The sequence below is a fragment of the Gorilla gorilla genome, chromosome 23 (genome assembly GCF_029281585.2).
Source record: "Gorilla gorilla gorilla isolate KB3781 chromosome 23, NHGRI_mGorGor1-v2.1_pri, whole genome shotgun sequence".
NCBI classification, from domain to species: Eukaryota; Metazoa; Chordata; class Mammalia; order Primates; family Hominidae; genus Gorilla; species Gorilla gorilla.
Window position 1 is genome coordinate 28,017,500 of NC_086018.1, and position 25,893 is coordinate 28,043,392.

The 25,893-nt window shown below is 40.8% G+C and overlaps 1 protein-coding gene across 11 annotated transcripts in view; it reads left to right on the forward strand.

Moving 5' to 3' along the window:
* MTMR3 (myotubularin related protein 3) overlaps positions 1-25,893 on the forward strand; it is a 144,724-nt gene that overhangs the window by 99,402 nt on the left and 19,429 nt on the right. For 7 of the 11 annotated variants that reach the window (XM_004063258.5, XM_004063259.5, XM_019018580.4 and 4 more), the window contains 6 exons: positions 5,950-6,032; positions 8,994-9,160; positions 16,217-16,313; positions 20,374-20,487; positions 24,614-24,819; positions 25,402-25,533. In XM_004063258.5, coding sequence (XP_004063306.1) covers positions 5,950-6,032; positions 8,994-9,160; positions 16,217-16,313; positions 20,374-20,487; positions 24,614-24,819; positions 25,402-25,533 — 799 coding nt within the window. Of the gene's footprint in view, positions 1-5,949; positions 6,033-8,993; positions 9,161-11,490; positions 11,654-16,216; positions 16,314-20,373; positions 20,488-24,613; positions 24,820-25,401; positions 25,534-25,893 lie in introns of those variants that run through there. The other 4 variants (XM_055374163.2, XM_055374167.2, XM_063704701.1 and 1 more) reach the window with 4 other exon arrangements.

Sequence of the window (25,893 nt, forward strand, 5' to 3'; positions counted from 1 at the left end):
TCATTTTGTATGCTTAAATCAAAATACTTAGCACTTCAGAAAATGATTTACCATCAAGTTTTAAATAGCTACCTGATATCATATATTCTCTTTTAATTTCATAGCACATTGAGTAAAATGTGTCTGTAGGTTTTGATACCGTAAACATCATTATTTTAATTCACACATTCACTGAATATCAAGTTCCAGTTCCTGTGGTAAAGAATCTCTGTAGTAGAGTTTATGTGTAGCATTTAAGGTATACATTGCTCCTATTCTGTGCTTTTCCCAAATTATTATATATTTACAGACATAGCTCTTTGAAGCTTAGATAACTTATAAACAAGTGTTCAAGTGGAATTCATGAACGTTTAAAAGTTTGTGTGTGTATGTGTGTGTGTGTTTGTAATTTAATAGACTGCTTCTCAATCTGCTGCTTCTAAAATCTCTGTAAGTAGCATGAAAATCCTAGGTGGTTGCTGCACCTGTGCTTGGAGCAAATTGGTTTTGAGTGTTAGATGCTCACCTTGCAAATCAGCAGAATGTTTCCCCTCTGCATGAGTCCTTTTCCTCTTACTGGACCAAATTCCAGTTGTATGCTACTATGAGAACAATTTGTAGGGTAAGGAAAAAGCCCTGCAGTTTATACATAAGCAGATGGAATTGTGACCTTCAAAAAAATGTAGAACAAGTTTCTGTTAGAAATAATTTGTAAAATCAACACTAGTTTTTTTTTTCTTTCACTTTGTTTTTTGGAGACGGGGTTTCACTCTGTTGTCCAGGCTGGAGTGCGTTAGCACAGTCTCGGCTCACTGCAGCCTTAGTCTCCTGGGCTCAAGTTATTCTCCCACCTCAGCCTCCCAAAGTGTTGGAACTACAGGCGTTAGCCACCACACCCTGCTGCGAAGGAGGTTGTTGTTAACATTTAATGCACTTTGATCTAGCATTCATATAACAGTGGGAGCCTCTGAAAGCAGTGCTGGAGGCTTGTAAATTGTCAAAGGTGAACAATAGAGTTTGAATCTTAAACCAGTGACAGTCTTCTGCTGATTAGTGGGTTTTTGGTGGTTCTTTGTTTTTTGAAACAGGGTCTTGCTCTGTCGCCCAGGCTGGAGTGCACTGGCGCCATCATGGCCCACTGCAGCCTCAACTTCCTGCGCTTAGGTGATCCTCCCACCTCAGCCTTCTGAGTAGCTAGGTCTACAGACACATGCCACCGCGTTCAGTTAATTTAATTTTATTTTTTGTAGAGGTGATGTCTGTGTTGCCCAGGTTGGTCTCAAAACTCCTGGGCTCAAGCAGTGCACCCACCTTGGCCTCCCAAAGTGCTGGGATTACAGATGTGAGCCACTGCACTCAATTTTTTATTTTATTTTTTTTATTTTATTATATTTATTTTATTTTTATGTTATGTTATGTTATGTTATGTTATGTTATGTTATGTTATGTTATGTTATGTTATGTTATGTTATTGTAGTGACAGGGTTTCACCATGTTGCCCAGGCTGGTCTTGAACTCCTGGGCTCAAGCGATCCTCCTGCCTCAGCCTACCAAAGTGCTGGGTTTATAGATGTGAGCCGTTGTGCCCGGCCCTGATTAGTTTTTAAATGAAAAGATTTTTGTGGCCAGATATTCCACTTTATTACTGATTTTAGATTTAGACTCATTATTTTTACTCTTTTACTGCCATTTTAACTTCACGTGTACAAGATTAGTACTTCCCATTCAGGCTATAAAAAGGATGTTTGTTTTTAAAAAGGTAGGAATTATCCCACTCTAGATTCTGGTGTTTAAAAATAATGCACATGTATGCACACACACCCAGAATGAATTGAGGTAAATATAGTAGGGTATGATGGCATCAGTTCCCTCTGGAATGTGACAGTACTGTGGACATAACCTGTGCATGTCTGTATGTCTGTTAAATTTTTAAACTGCTGCTCTTCTGCTTTTTTTGGATTGATGCTCTTAAGGGTGTTAGTGTCTATAATGTAACTTGGCTTTTTGAGGAATTGGTCGTAGCACTGAATGTGTTTGATGCATTGTTTGAGCATGAGTTTGGTGAAATTTATATTAGGAAAAGCATTGTAAGGTGAGATTGCGTTGCCTGGCAGGTGGAGAGATAGAGGAGAGAGGAGCAAAAAGAAAATGAGTTGCTACAAGACATTGAATCAGTACGTTTGAGAGGATTTGCAAGTGAGTTTATCTTGCTACTCTTTTACAAAAGGAATTGCATCTGAGGAGTTTTGATTTAAACTCTATTTTCCTCTTGAAGATCCCTGGTGGATAAGCTACTTATTTGTGAAAGAAAAACTAAAGTAGAGCTCATATGGAAGAGAAGCCCACGTGTAGGGGCAGAAAGAAAGACACACCGTGTATGGTGGAAGGAGCCCAGGCTGGAGGACAGACATGGATCCTGGTCCTGACTTTACTACTATACTAGCTTATAGTGTAGTAGTTTAACCTTCCTGGGCTGTAAAGTGGACTGGCTCTTGAATCTGTAATTTGCTTTTGAGGTTGAATATAGGGTATCTCTAGTTATAGAAATGTTAAGAGATTGTTTTCATATGTGAGGAAATTTGAACCTAAAGCAGTGTAGTGGGCCTTAAGAAAATAGAGAAACAGTATGTTTTGGATGGAGGTATGAACAGGAAAAGAAGGTCAATTCTGCCTTTTAGAAAAGGCAATCTGGACTGGGTGCAGTGGCTCACACCTGTAATCCCAGCACTTTGGGAGGCCTAGGCGGGTGGATCACCTGAGGTCAGTGGTTCGACACCAACCTGGCCAAATGGCAAAACGCCATCTCTACTAAAAATACAAAAATTAGCTGGGCGTGGTGGCTGGGATCACAGGTGCCTGCTACTCAGGAAGCTGAGGCAGGGAGAATAGCTTGAACCTGGGAGGTGGAGGTTGCAGTGAACCAAGATCGCGCCATTGCACTCCAGCCTGGGCAACAGAACGAGACTCCATCTCAAAAAAAAAAAAAAAAAAGAAAGAAAGAAAGAAAGAAAAGGCAGTCTGTGCAGGAAGTGCTGAAGGGAAACACTGCAGTAGAAAGGAGAAGAAAAGGGAGATATTTGTTATAAAAATCAGGTGTTTATCTTTTATATGTCCCTATTCTTGCTGCGTATTAAGCTTTCCTGCATGTGACAATCTGCATGAATATTAAAATCTGCTGTTCTCCATATCTGTGACTTGTAATGCACATGGTTGATTTTGGTGACTTGCTAGTGTCTGCAATCTGAATTCAATGCATAGAACCAACATTCTAATTCTTTTTTCTTAAATTTACGATGTTAAAATATAGAAAAAAAATATGTATATATTGCCTGAATTTTAGGTAGCAAATGTTTTGCATGGTCTGAGATAATTTTATGATATTAAATTTGGGCACAGGCCACTGGGCTCTGGTTTAGTAATAAGGATGTAAAACTTACCTGTTCTTTGTAGCAAAGTAGCAAAGGCTAATCCATTTCCCCCAGCAGCTGCTAAGAGCATTAGCTGGTTTTCATGTCTTCTGTCCATAAAGAAAGTCAGTTGCAGGGGACTTGGGATGCAGGTGACTGCTGCAAGAGCAGCCTCTTCTTGCGGATTTGTAAAGCTCACTCTAATCCTATCCCAGACTCTTCCCAGGCCCCATGACTGAGATTTCCTTAGTTGTGACCAAGGTTCAGAAAGCAGAGGCTGATGGCACATGGGAAGGCTTGAGGCTTGCCCAATGAAGCCAGCAAAATTTTAATTGGTAACATTTTAGAAAATTGAGATTAGAACTCACGGCTCTTAATTGCCAGTCTGGCAGCCACATTTTGGGGGGATATAGTGAGTAAGGTAGTTAGCAGGAGTATATACAAAATAAAAAGCAGTAAGTGTCTGTTACAGGCTACCCAGAGAACTGGCCTGAGAACAAAGCAAAGTTGTCTTCTAATCTGTCTTCTTAATCTCAATATTTCTTCTTTATAGTTTTATCTCTGATAAATTGTAGGTTTTTTTTTTTTTTTCCCTTCTTAGATGCACAGGTCTCGGAAGAATTCTTAGTTGCATCAGTTGCAGTTTCTCACAGCACCTTGGGGTTAAGGACGTAAACAAAAACAGAAGGCCAAAAGCTCCTTTTGTTCTCAGAACACAGGCAAGATTTTTCTTTTTTCTTTTTTCTTTTTTTTTTTTTTTTTGAGATGGAGTTTCGCTCTTGTTGCCCAGGCTGGTGTGCAATGACACGATCTCAGCTTACCGCAGTCTCTGCCTCCGGGATTCAAGCGATTCTCCTGCCTCAGCCTCTGGAGTAGCTGGGATTACAGGCATGCACCAAAATTACAGGCATGCACCAAAATTACAGGCATGCACCAAATATAGGCATGCACCAAATACAGACATGCACCAAAATTATCCGCACCCGGATAATTTTGTATTTTTAGTAGAGATGGGGTTTCTCCATGGTGGTCAGGCTGGTCTCAAACTCCTGACCTCAGGTGATCCGCCCACCTCGGCCTCCCAAAATGTTGGCATTACAGGCGTGAGCCACCGTGTCCGGCCAAGATTTCTTAGTCTTTTTCTGACCCCCAGTCCTAATACATTTGTAAGGGAATTTTTATAGACTGTAGACTTAAAAGCAAGAAGACTTTAGTCCTAAGGTAGAAACTCCCAGTCATTTATCTGAGTAATATTATTTTGCTTTCTTCTCTTCTTTAACTACCCCTGCTCCAGTTTCTGTTTCTTTGTCCAGCACTGGGCTTCTTTTTGATCCCTGCATCCTCATTCTGAGAGTTCTCTGCTGACTGGCAGCTCTGTGGTGGGGCAGTTTGCAGGAAGCTTGTTCCTGAAACTGGCTCAGCTAACACGAGGGCCAGCCTGTGCAGACAGTACTCTTGTTCCTGTCTGCATTGGAGGAGACTGTCCTCCTCTTTGCATACTAAACACAAGTTGTTGGAATGCTATTTGCAACTCCCAGAGCCACATTTTGGCTAGACTTGATACACTGTAAGAGGCAAATGGCCCACTCCTTTTTCAAGGAGTAAAAGTATTCACTATTATTTTACCAGGTTTGCCTTGAAAGCCTAGAAATTGCTTTTTGAAGTCAAGGGTTGAATTAGGATGATTTAAGGGATAGGAGGAGGATCCTCATATTGTCCTGAAGATTTGGCACCCTGTCTAGATGCTTTTGCTTCTATCTGTCTCCCTTCTCTCTATCTGCTGTTGTACATAATCCTGTGTCCAGTAGAGTCTGTAGACCAGATTGGCAAGGGGGAACCATTCCAGCTTGTTCAAACCTCAAGCCCCATTTGGCAAACAGGGCTTCTAACTGATCTTTTGAAGCAAATCTGACATAGTTATTATAGTTTTAGCATCCTTGATCACTGTATGGCCTTCTCCCTCCTTTTTGATACTTTTGGGTCTATTCTACTTAGTAGAGAGCCTGGCCAGCAGCTATTGCCCCATTGTCTTTTCTGTGCAATCCACAGTCAGCTTAGAACTCTAGTTTTTTTCAGGAGCCTCATTGGCTGACACTAAGCCATAAGCCCACTCTGTCATTTGGGGCAAACAATAGTCTCCCACTGGCATTCTGATCTGTAGTTCTTTTCTATAAGCAAGAAAAGATTACTGTTCTGGCTCCCTTCAGCTTCTATGTCATTGCATCATTGCAAATCATAGTCAGTTATAGCGTCTAAAAGTAGTACTCTGATCTTGTGAATTCGGTGCCTGAGAAATATATTCTCCCCTTCTTCCAAAGGTGGTGCCACCTCTTTGTTGCCTTCATGCTATGACATGACTTGAGACCACTGATTTAGAGATAAAGGGAAGTCCTAATTCACTTTGTAGTAAATCACTTGAGTACTGTTGATCCAGATAAGTTTGCAGTTCTATTTTTGTTGCTTTCCCTCATAGATCTTTTTAATTAGTCTTGTTGGACACATTGAAGAACTCCAGGGTCAATGCCTTTTTGACTAAGAGGACTTCATTTTTTTAAAATTGCAGGTTCCATTACAGCTTATAGAAAGTGTTGAATGCCGAGATATATTTCAGCTTCATTTGACTTGCAAAGACTGCAAAGTTATCAGGTATGTGGTATGGTATGTTTGTGTTGCTGTTTAGTGTGGAAAATATTTTTTAAAGAATGGGTCCATTATTTGGTAACTTAGTAAAATACCTTTTGATGATTAGCCTCATTAGGAATATTTTCTGAGTAGTTTGTGCCTGAAATATTTTATCTGTAGGATGTATACTTTGCTATGTTGAAAGATGTTTTTTTTTTAATTTGGAAATAATTTTAAATTTACAAAAGTGCAAAAATAAAAATACTAAAAAGAACATCAGTACACCATTCACCCAGATTCACTTGTTAACATTTTACCATTTGCTTTATTATTTGCAGAGGCGTGTGTGTGTGTGTGTGTGTGTGTGTGTGTGTGTGTGTGTGTTTCTTTTCCTGAACAGATTGAGAGTAAGTTATGTAATCATGGCTCTTAACCCCAAAATACTTTAGTGTGCTTTCCTAAGAATAGGGATATTTTCTTACATAACCATAACATCATCAATTTTCAATTTTACATTGATAATACTTATATCCAGTCTACTATACATGTTCCAATTTTGTCAGTTCACCTAATGACCTATTGATACTTTTTTATAGCATTCTCCCTCACCTCCATCTCATTCAGTACAGGATCCAGTCTAGGTCATATATTGCATTTAGCTGCCATGACTCTGTAGCCTTCTTTAATCTGGAACATTTTCTTTTTTTGTTGTTTGTTTGATTTTTGAGACAGAGTCTTGCTCTGTCGCCCAGGCTGGAGTGCAGTAGCACGATCTCAGTGCACTGCAACTTCTGCCTCCTGGGTTCAAGCGATTCTCCTGCCTCAGCCTCCTGAGTAGCTGGGGTTACAGGTGTGTGCCACCACACCCGGCTAATTTTTGTATTTTTAGTAGAGATGGGGTTTCACCATGTTGGTCAGGCTGGTCTTGAACTCTGACCTCGTGATCTGCCTGTCTCGGCTTCCCAAAGTGCTGGGATTACAGGCATGAGCCGCCATACCCGGCCAATCTGGAACATTTTCTACAGCCTTATTTTCTTTTATGACATTCACATTTTGCAGAATACAGTGTTTTGTTTTAATGGAATACTTCTCATGTTGTGTTTGTCCAGTATTTCCTCAATTAAATTGAGGTTCTATTTTCTCAACTGGAATACTGTATATATGATGTCACGTCCTTTTCAGGGTATTGTATTACATCTGGAAGTACAGTGTCCACATGTCCTTCATTGGTGATGTTAATTTTGATTATTCCAGTCGAGATGTCACCTGGCTTCTGTATAATTTCTGCGTTTTCTCTCTTGCAACTAAAAACAGTCTGGGGGAGGCACTTTGAAACAATGCAAATGTCCCTGCTTCTCATAAAAATTTCTCCATAAGTTTAGCATTCATTGATGATTTGTATCTGCGCTTAACTATAATGGTTGCAGGCTGGGTGTGGTGGCTCACGCCTGTAATCCTAGCACTTGGGCAGGCCGAGGTGGGGGTGGATCACTTGAGGTCAGGAGTTTGAGACCAGCCTGGCCAACATGGCAAATCCCCATCTCTACTAAAAATACGAAAATTAGCTGGGTGTGGTGGTGCACGCCTGTAGTCCCAGCTACTTGGGAGTCTGAGGCGGAAGAATTGCTTGAGCCTGGGAGGCAAGAGGTTGCAGTGAGCTGAGATCACGCCACTGTACTCCAGCCTGGGTGACAGAACAAGACTCCATCTGAAAAACCAAAAACCAACAATGAAGCCTGAAATGCATTTTTAAATTTAATAGCTCTAGAGGTCTTAAATTCCACAAGTTTTTACTGCATTCCTCTGACCTCTTCTGGGGTGTCAGTAAATATTATGTGTTGGCATATTGATGAGCCACCATGATTGGGATGAGGGAGAGGTTTAAGTGACCCCTTGGTTTTAAGATAGATATTTATATTGCTTTTTAGTCAGTGAGATTTGGCTTATTTTTGATAGATACTGGCTACAACTCACAGTTTAAGAAGGTAGTTGCTTATTAATTAGTCAGTTTTTAACATTGCATTCAAAAAGGCCAAATATTTAAACAAATCTTTATTTTTATTTATTTATTTTCTTGAGACAGAGCCTCACTCTCTTGCCCAGGCTGGAGTGCAGTGGTGTGATCTTGGCTTACTGCAACCCGTACCTCCCTGTTTCAAGTGATTCTCATGCCTCAGCCTTCTGAGAAGCTGGGATTACAGGTGCACGCCACCACACCTGGCTAATATTTTTGTATGTTTATCAGAGACGGGAGTTTTGCCATGTTGGCCAGGCTGGTCTTGAACTCCTGACCTCCAGTGATCTGCCCATCTTGGCCTCCCAAAGTGCTGGGATTACAGACATGAGCCACTGCACTTAGCCTAAACATATCTTTAATAAATTAGTTTTCACTAATTATTTTAACTTCTTAGTTGTATATACTGAAAATTGCAGTTGACAATAGAATTGTTTTGTTCTCTACATGGTCATAGCTGAAAGTTTCAGTGCAGTCTGTCTTTTGGATCTGATTTGTCCTAATAGCTAAATATTGAAATTACTCCTTAACTGGCTAAAAATAATGCTGTGTTGTTTTTTTTTTAAACTTGATCTAATATGTTACTACAAAACAAAGATTTTTCTAAACATATTTTTTATGAGGGACAACCATAAACTTTGATGGAAGAAGTAGAATGAAACTCCACTCATGAAAGAGAATAGCTGCCATTTTTCTGTAATAATTGTCATTAATCTTAGAAGAGATTTCATTAGTCTAAAAAAATAGGTTTTCCAATGGTCAGCTTCCTTCTTTTGGACATTTTGTTCCATTGGCTAACATTTGTTTTTCTTATAAGTGATAATGAGCATGCGAATGACTGACTGCCTCAGATGCTTTCTTGGTTGTAGTTCCCACTTCACTACGAGTGGGCATTCTTGAAATAATGGCTTTTCTTACATTTCATTTCAACTGTCTTCTGATTACATCCATACTTGTTTGGCTTTACAAAGGTGTCAGTTTTCAACCTTTGAGCAGTGTCAAGAGTGGCTGAAGAGACTGAACAACGCAATCCGACCACCTGCTAAAATAGAAGATCTCTTCTCATTTGCATACCATGCTTGGTGCATGGAGGTCTATGCCAGTGAAAAAGAGCAACATGGAGACCTGTGCAGACCAGGTACGCCTTTCTGAAATGTGCAAATGGCCAGGGGCTTTATCAAGCTACTGATGGAGGTACTTTTAACATGAAATGGGACACCTAAGCATTCATATATCAATCAGTGTATATTTTAAGGAGCACCTAGCAAGTGCGCAGCATTCTTTTAAGCTTAATAGAACATCTTTTCTGCCTACCGGGGAAGGGAAGAACGCTAGAAGGCATCACAATCTATTGGGCCTAAAAACAGCTCAACTATAATAAGGTTTTATGAATAGTATGGAAGCCTGATAGAAAGGAGCCATGAGTTTTGTATACATGTGTGGGAAGACTTCACATTTAAAGTGGCTTTTGAATCAGCTTTGAAAGTTGAATAGGAGTTCATTGGTGAGAGGCCAGGTTCCTATCAATAACAAATAGATAGTGGGGTTTGTTTTTTGTTTTTTTTGAGACGGAGTTTCGCTCTTGTTGCCCAGGCTGGAGTGCGATGGCTCAATCTCGGACCACTGCAACCTCCGCCTCCTGGGTTCAAGCAATTCCCCTGCCTCAGCCTCCTGTGTAGCTGGGATTACAGGCATGCACCACCATGCCCGGCTAATTTTTTATTTTTAGTAGAAACGGGGTTTCTCCATGTTGGTCAGGCTGGTCTCAGGTGATACGCCCGCCTTGGCCACCCGGAGTGCTTGGATTTATAGGCATGAGCCACAGCTCCTGGCCTAGATTATGGGTTTTAACATGTGACCCCCTCCCCCTCAAAAAAAAACAAAAAGAGATGCTGAGCCTGTTCTGGAACCCAGGCTTCCTGACTCCTCTATAGTCTTTGTCCCCCTCACTGTCATTCTCCATCAGAAATGGCTTTGACCAAGTTCATGTTATTTCTCTGCATGTAGTTTCTTGTAAACTTTATGTGGTCATAGAACTTTGCTGGTCCAACACTGACTTTTAGTGTGTCAGGTTTCGAAGTGAAGTCTTAAATTTCTGTGCAGTGAAAAGTTGTGAGCCTCCTTCAAGTAAAGTTTACTCTTGGGACTTTTGTCTAGAAACCTGAAATTTTAATCCTGAATCTTCAATCTTATAAGTCTGCCCTGGGTCATTTTAAACATTTGAGGCTAATCTTGCTATGCTTGTGTTACTTTGTTCTCTGGCCCCATGACTAATTGAAGCTTTTGGTTCACATTCTTGTTCTATTAAAATGCTTGTAGCATTAGCATTATCTTATGTTTAACAATGCTTTGATAAATACTTTTGTTTGATCCTCATGACCTTGTCAAACAGGCAAGATAGGTTGGTGTCTGTTTTGGGAGCCAAAGAAATGGAGGCTCAGAGGTAAAAAGCCTGTTGTCAAGTCCCAGTGCTAGTCACTGACGACAGAACTAGGACTTAAAACCAGTTCTCAGTTATTCAGACCTGACCATGGTGGATGCTGTGGATACAGAGTTTGAAAAACAAAAGCACCTGCCCTCTTGGAGCCTCAGGGAAAGCCTCAGAATCCCAGCTTCTCACAGGCGTGTCCAGGCCAGCAGAATCCTGTCACCTACGAGAGACCACACCAACCGTGGAAGTTTATGAGAATGTGCTTAAACTGTCTCTCACTTCACTCCGATTGTTACATCTATTTTTTTTTCTTTATTGAAATGCCATCACATTTTAAATACATTTTTTCATTTTTTATGGCTCTTTTCAAATTTGGGGGTTTTTCTTAAAGAGAAAGTTTACAAACGGTGATGTGTACAAATCTTACATGTACAGTTTCTGAGTTTTTAACCATTGCATCTTCTTTATTAAATTTTTAGTTTCTACCATCTCCTAGGATAATGAACTTAATGAGTGCATCCTACTGCATTATGTTATATAAGAACTTTAATTTGTTTAAGACCCCTGACTCCAAGAGGTATTCCCTAATTTTGGGTTGCCAGCATTTACTCAGCAAGATTTGCTTTCTCCTATCCTGTTCTCTCACAACCACAGACTGAAAAGTCCTTATCTTTTTAGGAGAGCTTTTTTAGTTCCTTGATAATTTGAGTTTCTTTTAGATTTCAGCAAACTCTTAGGATATTCCTGAGAGGTACCTCAGTCTAGTCTTTTAATTATGGGTGGCTCTGCCCTGAGGTGGGATGACTTTGGTCCCCAGACCCTTCCCCTTCCTGATGATATCTGGTATTCTTTGGCCATCAGGACATAAAGATATCTACAGTGTTCTCTGTCTTTTCGTAGGTTTGTGATGCAGGGGCATGTGAGGGGTAAAGTACTGACTTAGGAATTAGGAAACCTGAATTTAAATGCGTATTCTACGATTTAGTTGAAAAAAAGAACACTGGGCAAAGAATTTATGCTTTCTATGCTTTAGTTTCCTTTGTGCTTTAAAGTGGGACATTCATGCTCTTCCTGCCCAGGCTGATCCAGGTATCCTGAAGATCAAATCTGTTAATGCTGCAGAGTTCAATTCAGTAAATGTTTAAGTGCCCCCTATGTGCCATGCTTATGAAAACACTTTGGAAATTATGCAACTACAAGGTAATGCAATCATAACTGTTTGGCTAGAGATTATGAGTACGGGTTGCATTTTGTTTCTTCCCAGTATACACAGTCCACATTGATGTTAACCTGCCACCACTCAGCATGGAATCTTGTATTTCAGTGACTTGGTTGAATCTATGTGTATGTATGGCTTTTGCCTTTTATGTATATTCGCTGTGGAGTACAAAGGAAAAACTTGGTTTTAATTAAAAACAAACCGAAAAAACAAAAAACACCTCGAGGACATCCAGTCAACCTGTTTCTTTTGTCATTACCTAATGTTGTTGAGCAGTGGCGGTGTATATAGCATTACTCATCAAATATTAGCGTACCAGACAACCACATACTTATAAGTCATCTTTAGGATGAGACAACACTTGAGATATTTCAAAGTCATGCCTTTTTATAATCTGCCCCAGTACATGATATCACAAGTGTAGACTCTGAGGGGTGGAAGTTAGTTTAATCTTATAGCAGTTAATAAAGCCTTTTATGGAGTCTTCTCTACCTAGCCTGCTAGAAGTAGAATGTATCAGAGAGGAGAGAAATGAGAAAATTACATAATTGTCTTAGTATTCATATAAATCTTAGTTTCTGGCTGTTGAACCAGTCATAGTTAAGCCAGCCGTACTGTGGTCACAGCTCTAAGGCTTAATCAGCTTTGGAAGAAGTTTCAACATTGCTGTTGGAGTTTACCTGTGAAACCTGCAGAAGCCTTTGCCAAATTCTTGACCCTTCTCTTAGCCCCTCAAACTCTAAAAAAGTGGACTGAAAGCTAAAAGCTTCTCTCCCGTGTCCTTAACTTCCTGCTCCTCATTGCAACTGACTTGTTGGTGATGGCTCTGTACTAGAGTGTTAATCTGGAGGCCTGACAGATGACTGGGCAGCTTAGCTGCCAGTTTAGTAACATCAGGCCTACCTCTCTAACCTCTCTCACGTGAAATGTCCCTTAAGCCCATCTTGTTTATCCACGACTAGCATATGACTCTGGGTCTTAACACTGCTGTGAAGCTGCCTATTTATCTGTCTTCCGGGTTTGAATGCAGTCCAGGAAGTTGCATCTAGAGGATTTACTGTGACCTTTGTACATAGAAAAGCATAATTCCTTTCTCCATATTTGAAAATCTGCTAAGAGGTAGTTCTTACCTTCTCTGACTCTGGTATTGGTCTGCTTCCTCACCTGCCAGGTAAAGGCCTGTCCCTTCTGTCCCAGGCCTTTTAAGCTGTGTGTAATTGTGGGCTTGAATACTCAGGATCAGCCAGGGAGCTAGACTTTTGGGGGAAAATGTTTTAGATCGCTGATTGACACTGTGTTTGTGATAGAGGGAGTTATGGAACTTCATTGCTTTTAAAAAGAAAGTTTTCATTTCCACTAAAGTGAAAATTGCTGGACTGTATTATTTTTAGTATAAGAAACACTAAATGCTGAAAAGGGACAAAGGCAGATAGGAAGGGTTGAAATGGAAATATAAAGCCAAACAAAAACCTTATAGCCCCAGTATTTAAAGAAAGTTGGGATATCACAGTGTATTCAATGTTGAATTGATTGAGACCTGAGAATTCTGAGATGGAAATTTTTAAGGGGAATCCAGCAATAGATCTGTTTGTGTTTATTTTTCTGGCTAAGTAAACGTGAGTGAACATCTCACACAATTTGCAAAAGCTGGTTGAATTCCTGATATATGTAATGATGTGGTTTTCAAATAGGTTATGATCCAGTAGTGGGTCATGAAATCTAATTTTAAAGAAATGGAATAGAAAATACCAAATTGTGTCACACACATAGTAAGAGTGGGTATTGTTTTGTGAAATGCTTTCAAAAAAATAATGTATGTTGTATTAGCTGGGCACAGTGTCTACCTATAGTCCTAGCTATTCAAGAGGCTGAGGTGGGAAGATTGCTTGAGTTTAGGAGTTCAAATCCAGCTTAGGCAACAGAGGGAAACCCGGTCTCTCAAAAAATGAATAAATTAAAACATGTTTGTTGTATTGTGATGTAAAACATAATTCTTATTGTGGGTTGTGATGGTCAGTTTCAGAGTTTATGAAGTCACTGCCTTAGAGGATATAAAAATAATTAAAACTCATTCCCATTCCCAAAGAACTCGAAATAACAGATTTTCTATACCTGCTAGTCAGTATATATTTCTGCATATAGCTCAGAATGTTGTGCTCTGGATGGTGGTTCTAAGTCCTTCTTTGGGAAATGGTTCTATGAAGTAAATTGCTAGTGATAGTGATTGTTACTGTTATTATTTTGCCAGTGGTTATTTTTAAATCACAAGATCCTTTAAGGGTATCTATGTGTTTTATCCTGAGATAGAGGTATTAATGTAAAAGATCATTAATGTGCAGTTCAAGAAAAGCACACAAAAAATAAATCATTAATGAAATACTTACAGCTTTTGCAAAGACTTGGAGCTATATCCCAGAGTCGGGGGAAAAAATCTCTTAATGAACTTGGAATTTGCTACAGTTTTGCAGCTTTTAGATTGGGATTATGAATTAAAGACTCCTTGTCTGTTTTTTTTGTTTTGTTTTGTTTTGTTTTTTTCCCCTTTTTTTGAGACAGGGTCTCACTCTGTTGCCCAGGCTGGAGTGCAATGGTGTGATGATGGCTCACTGCAGCCTCAACTTCCCTAGGTTCAGGTGATCCTCCCACCTCAGCCTCTCAAGTAGCTGGGACTATAGGCATGGACCACCGCAACTTAATTTTTGCATTTTTGTGGAGATGGGGTTTCACCATGTTGCCCAGGCTGGTCTTGAACTCCTGGGCTCAAGCAATCTGCCTGCATCAGCCTCCCAAAGTGCTGGGATTACAGGTGTGAGGCACCGCGTCTGGCCTAGTATCCTTGATGGTCAATATTCCTTGCAATTTGTAGACAGATGGCACCCCAATTCAGATAGTTTTTTCCTGTTTGGAAGCCTGCTACATTGCTTCTAAAACTTTTCCAAAATGGGATGGATTTAGCTATTATTTCTTCTTGCACCTCATCTTCTCTCAACCTCATCTTTTTATAGCTCTCCTTCAGGAAATGTATAATACCTAGCTTGAGCTCAAGAAAAGCAGTTTAAATGGGAAGTAGTTTAACAGAATTGTCTTCCATTCAAGTAATTGCTGTTTCCTATTCTGTAGCTCCTCTCCCAGGGAGAACAAAGCTTTATACTCTGAACACTAAAGTGAAATCTGTTTTGTGCTTTTGTTGTTGTGGTTTCTTCCAGCCCTGCTAGCACTTATTTTACAACCTGTACCACTATATATTAGAGGTTCTGCTTAATATTTTTTAAAATAACATGCTGCCCTAGGACTGTGTATGTTTTCAAGGAAGAAAGTTATTTTAGATTTACTGAATTTATGTTAGCTTCGTTTCTACCTCTGTTTTGCTTTTTTAAGGAAGATAAAGCCAGATTCATTAGGGCAAATATAGCCAGATTATACCAGCTTGGGTGGCTGTTCTTGCAAATAATCAGCACTTAGTAGTATGGTGTTTCCTGAGATTCCTGGCTGGCAGTTATGATTCCATGACCTGTTAACCTGCCATCATCTAAAAGGCTCTGGAAACCAGAATGTTTTTCATACCCTATTTGGTGTCTTGGCTGGACCTGATCTGAGCTGACATGAGGCTATTTGTTGCTTTATTTATCCCACCTGGTATGAATGATCTATACCTTTCACGAAAGAAATATTAATATTTGTTTAAGGAGATCTTGTTAAGCATGTGAGCCTAATATTATATTCACTGTCTTACCTTAACGAAAGTTTGGAAAACTCTCAAGTTCTAAAATTTGGACCAAAGGGTTTTGGATGAGGAATTATAGTTCTGTATTGCTACTCGTGGTGATCTTGTTATTGATTTTATTTCTTATTAAGTGTACTGTCAGTCTGAGTGTGGAAGTAGGCAAGTAGCCAGTGTAGGACAAGAGCATGGGTTTTGGGGCCAGACAGCCCTGCCATAATAACCTGTTTTAATTTTGTCCTTTGTAAAATGAGCTCAGTGATACTGTTCTCAGAGTTGATTGTAAGGATTAGATGAGATAACATAACTCTTGATCAGAATTAATTTCTTTCCTCTTTATAATCTTAACCTGACAGGGATCTTTCTAAACTAAAACTATATATGTTACTTTATTATTTATACAATTCTTACCTTTAAAAATACACAGGCTGGGCGCAGTGGCTCACGCCTGTAATTCCAGCACTTTTGGGAGGCCGAGGCGGGCAGATCACATGAGGCCAGGAGTTCGAGACCAGCCTGGCCCGTGTGGTAAAACCCCATCTCTACTGAAAGCGCAAAAATTAGCCAGTCGTGGTGGCATGCACCTGTAATCCCAGCTATTTGGGTGGCTGAGGCACAAGAATCACTTGAACCTGGGAGGCGGAAGTTTCAGTGAGCTGAGATCACACCACTGCACTCCGGCCTGTGTGACAGAGTGGAACTCTGTCTCAAAAAATATATATATTTACATATATGTAACATGTATATTTCTTTGTTTTTATTCCACCTGTTTTGCAAAATGGTATTCATTTCTTCCTTTCTGCTGTTTATCTTTGGCCTCTAGGGGAGCATGTAACTTCAAGGTTTAAAAACGAGGTGGAGAGGATGGGTTTTGATATGAACAACGCCTGGAGGATTTCCAACATCAATGAGAAGTACAAGTGAGTTATATGGGTCCCTGTGGACTGTTTCACAGCCAGTGCCTTTGCAGAAACCGCAATTCTCATGTGGCAGAACATTTGAACTTAGACTTTTTATTTGAAATGGTTTTATTTATTAAATCTAAAGGCATGATCTTCAGAGTATTTATTGAATCTTCTGTTCCCATTGCTATCATTGGAATGGAAAGTGATCCTTACTTAACAGGATCCTAGAACCTTCCCTTTTACCCCCTCTAGGCCTCTGTTTTTTCTGGTACATGCATGTCTAAATAATATTGTATTTGCCTGTAGGCAGGCAGTTACCATTTTTCTCATCACCACTTGGCATCACATTAGAGAGAGGATCAGTGGTCTCATAAGCAGTGACAGAACATTTATGAACTAGTTTTTATGACTGTAATTTTACTCCAGGTGGTGTGAAATAGACATAAGTACAGTTGAGTATCCCTCATCTGAAATTCTTGGGACTGTAAATATTTCAGATTTTGGATTTTTTTCAGGTTTTGGAGTATTTGCATGAACATAATGAGATTATCTTGGGCCTGGGACCCAAGTCTAAACACAAAATTCTTTGTCTCATATACACATTATACAGCTGGAAGGTAATTTTGTACAATATTTTAAATAATTTCATGCATGATGTTTTGTACGAAAAGTTTTGACTGTGACTTGACTGTGACCCATCACATGAGGTCAAGTGTAGAATTTTCCACTTGTGGCATTATGTCAGCACTCAAAGTTTTGGATTTTGGAGCATTTCAGATTTTTGGATTAAAGATGCTCAATCTGTATTATTCTGTCCTTTAATATATTGATCTAAAACCAACTTCACTGCTATGATCATTTAACCATTAAATATTAATGTAACCTTTATTTGGCTGGACATGGTGGCTCACACCTGTAATCCCAGCACTTTGGGAGGCCAAGGCGGATCAGCTGATGTCAGGAGTTTGAGACCAGCACGGCCAACATGGCGAAACCTTGTCTCTACTAAAAATACAAAAATTAGCTGGGCGTGGTGGTGCATGCCTGTAGTCCCAGCAACTTGGGAGGCTGAGGCAGGAGAATTGCTTGAACCTGGGAGGTGGAGGTTGTAGTGAGCTGAGATTGCACCACTATATTCCAACCTGGGTGATAGAGTGAGACTGTGTCTCAAAAAAAAAATTAATGTGACCATTTAGCCATTACCCAGTTCCTTAAAATGTGTAAGTGCATTGGTGGGGGAGGACAGTTAACTACTATGATTTTGGTGATCCAAATTTCTATAAAACAAAATTGTCCAGGATAGTTAAATATCTTAAATCTTTAACTATATCCTTCTTGGCCAGGCGCGGTGGCTCACGCCTGTAATCCCAGCACTTTGGGAGGCCGAGGCAGGAGGATCATGAGGTCAGGAGATCGAGACCATCCTGGCTAACACGATGAAACCCCATCTCTACTAAAAATACAAAAAATTACCCGGGCATAGTTGCAGGTGGCTGTAGTCCCAGCTACTTGGGAGGCTGAGGCGGGAGAATGGCATGAACCTGGGAAGCGGAGCTTGCAGTGAGCCGAGATTGTGCCACTGCACTCCAGCCTGGGCAACCGAGCGAGACTCTGTCTTAAAAAAAAAAAAAAATTAAAAAAAATAAATATATCCTTCTCCTACGTTTCCCTGCATCATTAATCATTCTGCGGTCCTCTTAGCTGTCTCAAATTATGACGGGCATTTTCCTGGTCTGTTTGTGGCTAGCCGTCAGAGTTTTCACTGGAAAAGCTATAGCTAATTGCTATACACTGTTTCAGTTTTCACTGGAAAAGCTATAGCTAATTGCTATACACAGTTCTTAATGTGGACCTTCTCCAGGGAGTTGAGAACCCAGGGTGTTTTGAAGAGTTGGAGCTGCAGACTTTTTATACTTTTGCCTGTTCTCAGTGACGAGTCAAAGCAAAGAAGGAGGGTGAATGCTGGATGAGGGGGCGGCCTCAGAGAGCCTGTGGCTGCATTAGGCTTTCCTGAGTGTAACCTATACTGGAAATTGTTTATCCACAAGTAAGTAGGTAGTGCGTACTGAAGAGCTGACTACTGGGAGTGTAGTACCTATAGGACAATGAACAGAATGTTTAGAAAATTAGATCAAGTAAAAAAAAACTGTGAATTAAGACAGACTTGTTGGAAAATAATCCCTAATTCGGCTTTTAAAAATTAACTTCTTGAGAGGCCAAGATAGGAGGATTGATTAAGCCCAGGAGTTTGAGACTAGGCTGGGCAACACAGTGAGACCTCATCTCTACAGAAAATTTCTTAAAAATTTGGCCAGGCATGGTGGCTCATTCCTCTAATCCCAGCACTTTGGGAGGCCAAGGCGGGTGGATCACGAGCTCAGGAGATCGAGACCATCCTGGCTAACACAGTGAAACCCCGTCTCTACTAAAAATACAAAAAAATTAGCCGGCATGGTGGCGGGCGCCTGTAGTCCCAGCTACTCAGGAGACTGAGGCAGGAGAATGGCGTGAACCCGGGAGGTGGAGCTTGCAATGAACCGAGATCATGCCACTGCACTCCAGCCTGGGCGACAGAGCGAGACTCCATCTCAAAGAAAAAAAAATTAGTTGGGCATGGTGGTGCATGCCTGTAGTCCCAGCTACTGGGGAGGCTGAAGTAGAAGAGTTGTTTGAGCCCAGGAGGTCGAGGCTGCTGTGAGCCATGACCGCTCCACTGCTCTCTAGCCCGGGTAACAGAGCAAAACTGTCTCAAGGAGTTTACCAGTTATACCTCAGAACCAGTCTTTAGGATGTTATCACCACCATAAAACAAAATGGGGGGTGGTGGGAAACAATAGGATGTTGAAAGTTTTCCCTACTACAAAGGTAGAAGAGTGAGAGCCAAGTTTACTCTTGAGTTTAATACATAATAAAGGGAATGAGATTCATGGTTAGATATTAACCATCATTACTGGCTCCCAGCTTATTTTTAGGAGTTTGTGAATAGGTGTTAGGAAGTTTGTATAGCTACTCTCAGTCATAGCCATTCTCTTTTGTTCAGTGGCTTTAAATTCCTGAGACTTAATCTTCTGGAAATTGAGAAGAGGAGAGATTTAGTGCAAAATGATCAAAACCCCCAAATCCTAAGCCATTTTGTGTTTTTCTGCGCTTTCCGCTATGTATAGGATAGGCTAGGGCAGGGGGTTGGTGGTGTTGGTGGAGTTTGTGTGTTTTAGGATTTGGATTAAAGGCCTTATTGCCTTCACTATTGAAAAAAGAAGATTGGATTATCCAGAGAGAGACATTGTCCTGTAAGTAAAAATCTATTGGAAGTATTGCTTCCTAGGATACCAGCTTGACTGTAGCTGGTATCTTCCCTAATTAAAAGAAAGCTTATCCCCCCGCCCCCAGTATAATTTGTTCTGAAGTATGTTTTATGGAAATTATGGTTAATAGCTTAGTCATATTACTAACCTGGTTCAGTGGGACTGAGGCTGTGTATGCAGATAGACTGGCTTGTGTTGGTTTTGCATACCCATGGCTGCACCTGTTACCTATAAGGATTGACACCCTGTTTGGTTCAAATCAAAGAATGAGTTAATCCTGTGAAGTCTCTGGAAACTTGCAATTGTGGGCTTTTGTCCTTCCCTGAGGGTCTGGTAGAACTGACACGGACTCTCAGTTCTGTAATTGGACTGGGCGCTCATGTAGTTAGAAATAACCTATGTACTTGTTACAGCAGAAGAGTTGTAATGGAGTATAAAGAGACTGACCCTCGACTCCCCTTTTTTTCATTGATAGTTAAGATTGCCAGATTCCCAAAAGGTAGCATCAAGTGGAACAATTCAAGATAGTATCATTTGTTGTATACACATAAGTAAACATTTAAGGCAACAAAACAAAACAAAACACACTTATGGTAACCCATTCTGTTGAGGAGTCCAAAACGAATAAAGCGCCTCATCGCCTTTAACTGGCTCTGTGGCAGTGAGATCATCATCCTTATGCTGGCTTACCTAGTGTCTCTCTCTCTCTCCCATTTTCTCTCTCCCTCTCTTATCCCCTTGACTCTCCCCACTTCTCATCTTCTCTTTAGATTATGTGGTAGCTATCCTCAAGAGCTCATAGTGCCTGCCTGGATCACTGACAAAGAACTAGAAAGTGTATCAAGTTTCAGGTCCTGGAAGCGCATCCCTGCCGTCGTCTACAGGTAAGTTAAACTGGACCAGTCCCAGCTTGGGCTGGTGCTGCTGCCTGCTGCATATGGTCTGCTGCCTCTGCTGCTGCTAACCTGGGAAGGGTGAGGAGAGTTCAGAGAACTTTCTAGGCAAGGCTGTACTTCCTTATTGTTAAAGCTTCTCCTCCAGTAACACATCAGTACCGACTGCATTCAGAACACTAGCTGGTTGTTCATTTGAAACAGATAAGAAAGTTTTAGTTGTAAAGTGGCTGGACTTGCTATTTCAATATCCTTCTTACATTCTGTGAGAAGATAATGTGCTTACTAAGCATTTAGCTTCAGCTGTTAGCAGGGCTTTTGGATTGAGAGATGAGTCTTAGAAAGTGATCTTTGGAAATATAGAGTCGAGTTGGCTCTGATTGTCTTTGTGGTTGAAACTTTGACATGTGGAAGAACTCTGTTTCGAGAGGAAGCATTTAGAGAAGAAGACTGGGGCATGACTAGATAGAAGATTTCAGTGATCAGAGGCATGAGAGCCATGGGGTGCAAGTTCTAGATGGGGATGGTGGCATGGTGATGGAGCACAGATTTTGGAATCACAGATCTGAATTCAGGTATATTCTTAGACTTCTTGCTAAGGCACCTTGAATAAGTTCCCTAACTGACCTCAGTATGTTCCTAATGAATACAGTGGGAATGGTAGTTCTTATTTTGTAGATATGTTCTGGTTCTAAATGAGGGCCTATAAACACTGAGCTTCTGTACCAGCATTTGGAGTAGGTTGTATCTCTTGAGTGCTGCTTTTATAATTCATTGAATATCTCAGTTCTCACAGAATCCTATTAAATTTTAAAGAAGTCCTTCCTTCTTATTCTGGAAATGTTTTGGATGTCATCTCTTTGTAATGTTTACATTCTCCATTTCATTTTCCCAGTTTGCCGGCTTTTTGGACTCTCCCTGAGTTGGGCCAATCCAGTGGCTTACAGTTAGAAACTTCATTCCACTGAAATATTGAGATTGTAGGAAGGGATTTGTCTCCTTGTGGAATTCCTACAGAGGTAACCAGCTTGTTCATTTAGTCTACTAAAGGCAAACTCTGATGCCCACTCTGAATGGAGAGAGATGGAAAAGTATTTGCTCTGGCCCAGTGGAACTCATTACGTTTTTAATCTCAATTCTCATCACTGTTGTTTTCAGACACCCCTAGAAACGTCAGTCACCAAATTTACCTATCATTCAAGTGGTAAGGATGCTACAGGAACTAGAGAGTAGTGAAAGCTGAAGGGATTTATGAGTCTTATCAATGATCAGCTCAGCTGGAATGGGGAAAGCAGCCAGTTGCTGCTCTGGCCAACAACTGTGTTAGGTCAGCAGCCCTGGCATCTGTGGGGCTTGCTGACTTTGACCAAAAGGGGGAAGGTACTCTTATTTGCAAAATAAGAGGCTTTAGGTGAATTCTCCCTTTGGGAAGAGAAGCTTAAGAGGGCTGGTTGAAGAAAAACTTCCTTTTTTTCTAAATTTTATTCTAGAGGGCATGCACCTTCTAAAATTAATTCTAGAGGGCATGCACCCTAGGTTTTTCCCCCCTTTTTCTAGAGATACAAGGGGATATATAAATGAAAAATTTTATTTGCAGTTTTTCAGAGAAAGTCTTTCAAAAGATCACAAAGTTCTTGGTGTAGTCATTCATACAAAATCAGGCAGGTTTCCTGGAACTGGGCTCTGTCTCAGAACATGTGTCTTGTATCGCTGAGATGCAAACTGGGTTGCTGTAGTATTTGGGAGCTTTGTAAGGGGCGTGTGGAAGAATCGGATCCTCCACCATGCTCTGCTTTGCCAGCCTAGGTGGCAGGATGCCTGGAACTCTTGACATCCATTTCCTGAATTTAGTTGTCTGTAGATTGGGTCATGATTCCTGAGGTTGCCAGCAACAGTTACTTGACAGCACCATGCTGAACCAGCGCTTGATTAGGGCTTTGTCCTACTGTGATGAGAGAGCACTTAATTGGATTTATAACTGAAGGTAGAGATTGCTCTAACCCAGCAAGATGATGTAAAGGGCACCCATCTATAGTGCAGTTCACAGCTTTTTCCTTTGTGCATGTGGTGATTATTATAAACTCCTAATTACTTAAGGGAGCTTGCCTAAATCTAAGTTGGGGTTACTTAAGACAATTCTGTTCCTATATAAAATTGAAGCATTCTGTGTTTTAGTAGGGAGGGCTTTATCTGTTGGACATCATAATTTTTATACTTTGCCTGGTTCTGTTAGTGATAGAAATGCATTCCTTTAGTGATTTTTAACTGTAGTGTTTGAATTATCTTTCATGTAGTCTGAAGCATTTTAGAAGACTGCAGAAAACATAATTGTTTATTGCAATAGTCCAGTTGAAATCTAATAGCTACTATAATGCAGTGTCCCCTAAAACCCAAGATCCAGGCTGAAGAGCGCCATCTACTGCTCCTCTTGGGCACTGCTGGGAAGCATTGAAGAAGAGGAATATGCTCAGGAAAGGCCCAACCAGCCTCTTGTGCAGGGTTTGGAGTCATTCAGCTCAGTGGTTGCCCAGTGCCTGTTATTTGCTAGGAGACATTTTATAAAGAATCATTGAGGTTTTATTTCTATTTTGGCCCCATTCAACACGTGAGCCAGTTGAGCATGTTGGCAATACACAAGTACTTACAGCTACTTGTCTCCCAGGGAGGGGAGGATTTAAAAACTACAAGCAAACTGGTGATTTCAGTGGAATTTGATTAGTGCCAAATTTAACTTATTTGTGAGTTTTAGGAGTAAAAACAAATTACAGTACATTTTCATCATCCCAAAAAACCCATTCACAGGGCACCCAGCCACCGTAGCCCTGAATAATTAAGATGTCCAATGGATAAAGCCCCTGCTACTAAAACATAGAGTGCTTCAGTTTTATATAGAAACATACTCGTTTTAAGTAACCCCAACTTAGAATTAGGTAAGCTCCCTTAAGTAACTAGGAGTTTATAATAGTCACTACATGCAGAAATCTACTTCCGTCTTTATAGATTTGCCTATTTTGGATACTTCATGTTAATTGTCGTACAATAAGTTGCCTTTTGTGACCGACTTCTTTCACTTGTCATAACATATTTGAGGTTCATCAGTGTCCTAGCCTGTATCAGAACTTTATTCCTCTTTACTGCCAAGTAATAGAATTTTTCTAACTTTTTATTGGTTAAAATTGCCTAATTAGGAAAAGTTTGGGTTTTAATAGCACCTTAAAGTAGACTGTGATTTCTGGTCTGTCTTATTGGAAAAGGATATGTCAGAGTATGGTTTTCTGAGGTTGATGTTCTTCTTCTCTTTCTAAGAGCCCTAGGAAGGGTAGCTGGCTCATTGAGCTATCTGCCTATTATAAGAGCAGTCTGTGACTCATGAAATCTCAGGAGATTTTGTAAAGCAGTTCACTGTGGGCCAGGTAAATGTTTTATTCCCAGAGGCGGGCTCTTGGTTCAGCATTAAGAAGGTAGCAGATTTCACTATTGGGTAGCAGAATTAGTGTAGTATCTATAGATTTAAGTTACGAATATTGATTTATTTTCACTAAGAGTACACATTAATTCTTTTTTGTTTTTTGGAAATGGGGTCTTGCTCTGTCACCCAAGCGGAGTGCTGGAGTGCAGTGGCACAATCATAGCTTTCTGCAACTTCAGCCTTCTGGGTTCAAGGGATCCTTCCACCTCAGCCTCCTGAGTAGCTGCGACTACAGGCATGTGCTACCATGCCTGGCTAATTTGTAAAAACTTTTTTGTAAAGATGGGGTCTCGCTATGTTGCTCAGGCTGGTCTTGAACTCCTGGGCTCAAGTGATCCTCCTGCGTCAGCCTCTCAAAGTGCTGGGATTGCAGAGTGAGCCTCCATGCCTGACCCCTGTTAGTCATTTTTTTGGGTAACTTTACAGGGATCTCCGTGATGTTATGGTAATTGAGAAAGACACACAGGTTTTGTTGTTTGTTCTTGTTGGTTGTGTAAGATTTCTACCCTCTTTAATACTGAGAGGACTTGAAGCTGACCCAACACTTACCTAGAATTAGACTGTTCATTAAGGCACTTAAAATCTATTTTGTGTGAGTACAGAGAGCATCTGAATGGGTACAGTTGTTGTCTCTTGTTCCTCACACAGGCACCAGAGCAATGGAGCTGTCATTGCCCGCTGTGGACAGCCAGAGGTTAGCTGGTGGGGCTGGCGAAATGCAGATGATGAGCATCTGGTACAGTCAGTAGCCAAAGCTTGTGCCTCTGACTCCCGATCGAGTGGCAGCAAGCTGTCAACTAGGAACACTTCTCGAGACTTTCCCAATGGGGGAGACCTTTCTGACGTGGAGTTCGGTAAGGTGCTCCCTGGACCCATGGCAATGATTTTTATAGCATCTAAGAACCTTTACTTGAAATGGCCTCTTCCTTACAAGACATAGATTTACTTTTATAGAAGTGAATGTGCAGAGCTTCACTTGATGGGATTGATTGAGGAGTCATGGGTCTTGGCAGAGAATCAGAAGACCCTTTGTTTCAAACCTGAATCAAGATATTAGTATGTTTGTTGTCTTTCTTGCCATTGTGACAAAAATGGAGTGTTTATGTAATAGAGGACTTGCAGTATCTGCAGACCATGGCAGGAAATGCCAGGCTTCATGAAAGGACAACAGATATAGAAATGAAGTATAAGAGACTGGGCTGTGTGAACCCCATGTGTACTCTGGGAGTCAGTTTTGGAGAATAAATCCTTCTCATCTTTCATAAGAAGGCCACATAGAAAATAAAGAGAAAAATCCTATGTATCAAGGGTTTTGGTTAGGGGATTTCATTTTATTGAGCCTTTTTTGTGCCATAAGATGTGCTTGTGGGTCTAATTCTGCACAGTTCTGGGAGAGACAGGCTCATTTAGTATGCCCTCTCCCTCTGTGTCCCTAGATTCTTCTCTGTCAAATGCTTCAGGAGCAGAGAGTTTAGCCATCCAACCGCAGAAGCTTTTGATCTTGGATGCACGCTCCTATGCAGCTGCTGTGGCAAACCGAGCCAAAGGAGGAGGCTGCGAATGCCCAGGTGAGGTGTATGGTGCTTTGTTCCCCATACTTTCTCTTTGTGAGTGTAGCCCTTGCCCAACTGAGACTTAGTTCCCAATTTGAAATAAGTGGCAAGCCATATTCCTCATCCATCCTGTCGTGAGAGTGCCAGAGCTTCTCTTTGGATTCTTAACACTGTATGTTCTTTTCTGAGGAGAAAAGGAGGAGGAGGTGCAGTGAAGTCACATAATCTTCCTTCCTTGTGCCAACTTGTAGGTGATAAGGAAAGCAGATCTTCCCCATAATAAGGCCTGTTCATGTTTGGAAGCTGCTGCTTTAGTGGGCTCAATTTCTCAGCCATCTAAAAGCTTTTTGTTGCCTTTGACAGAGGGTATGCTCA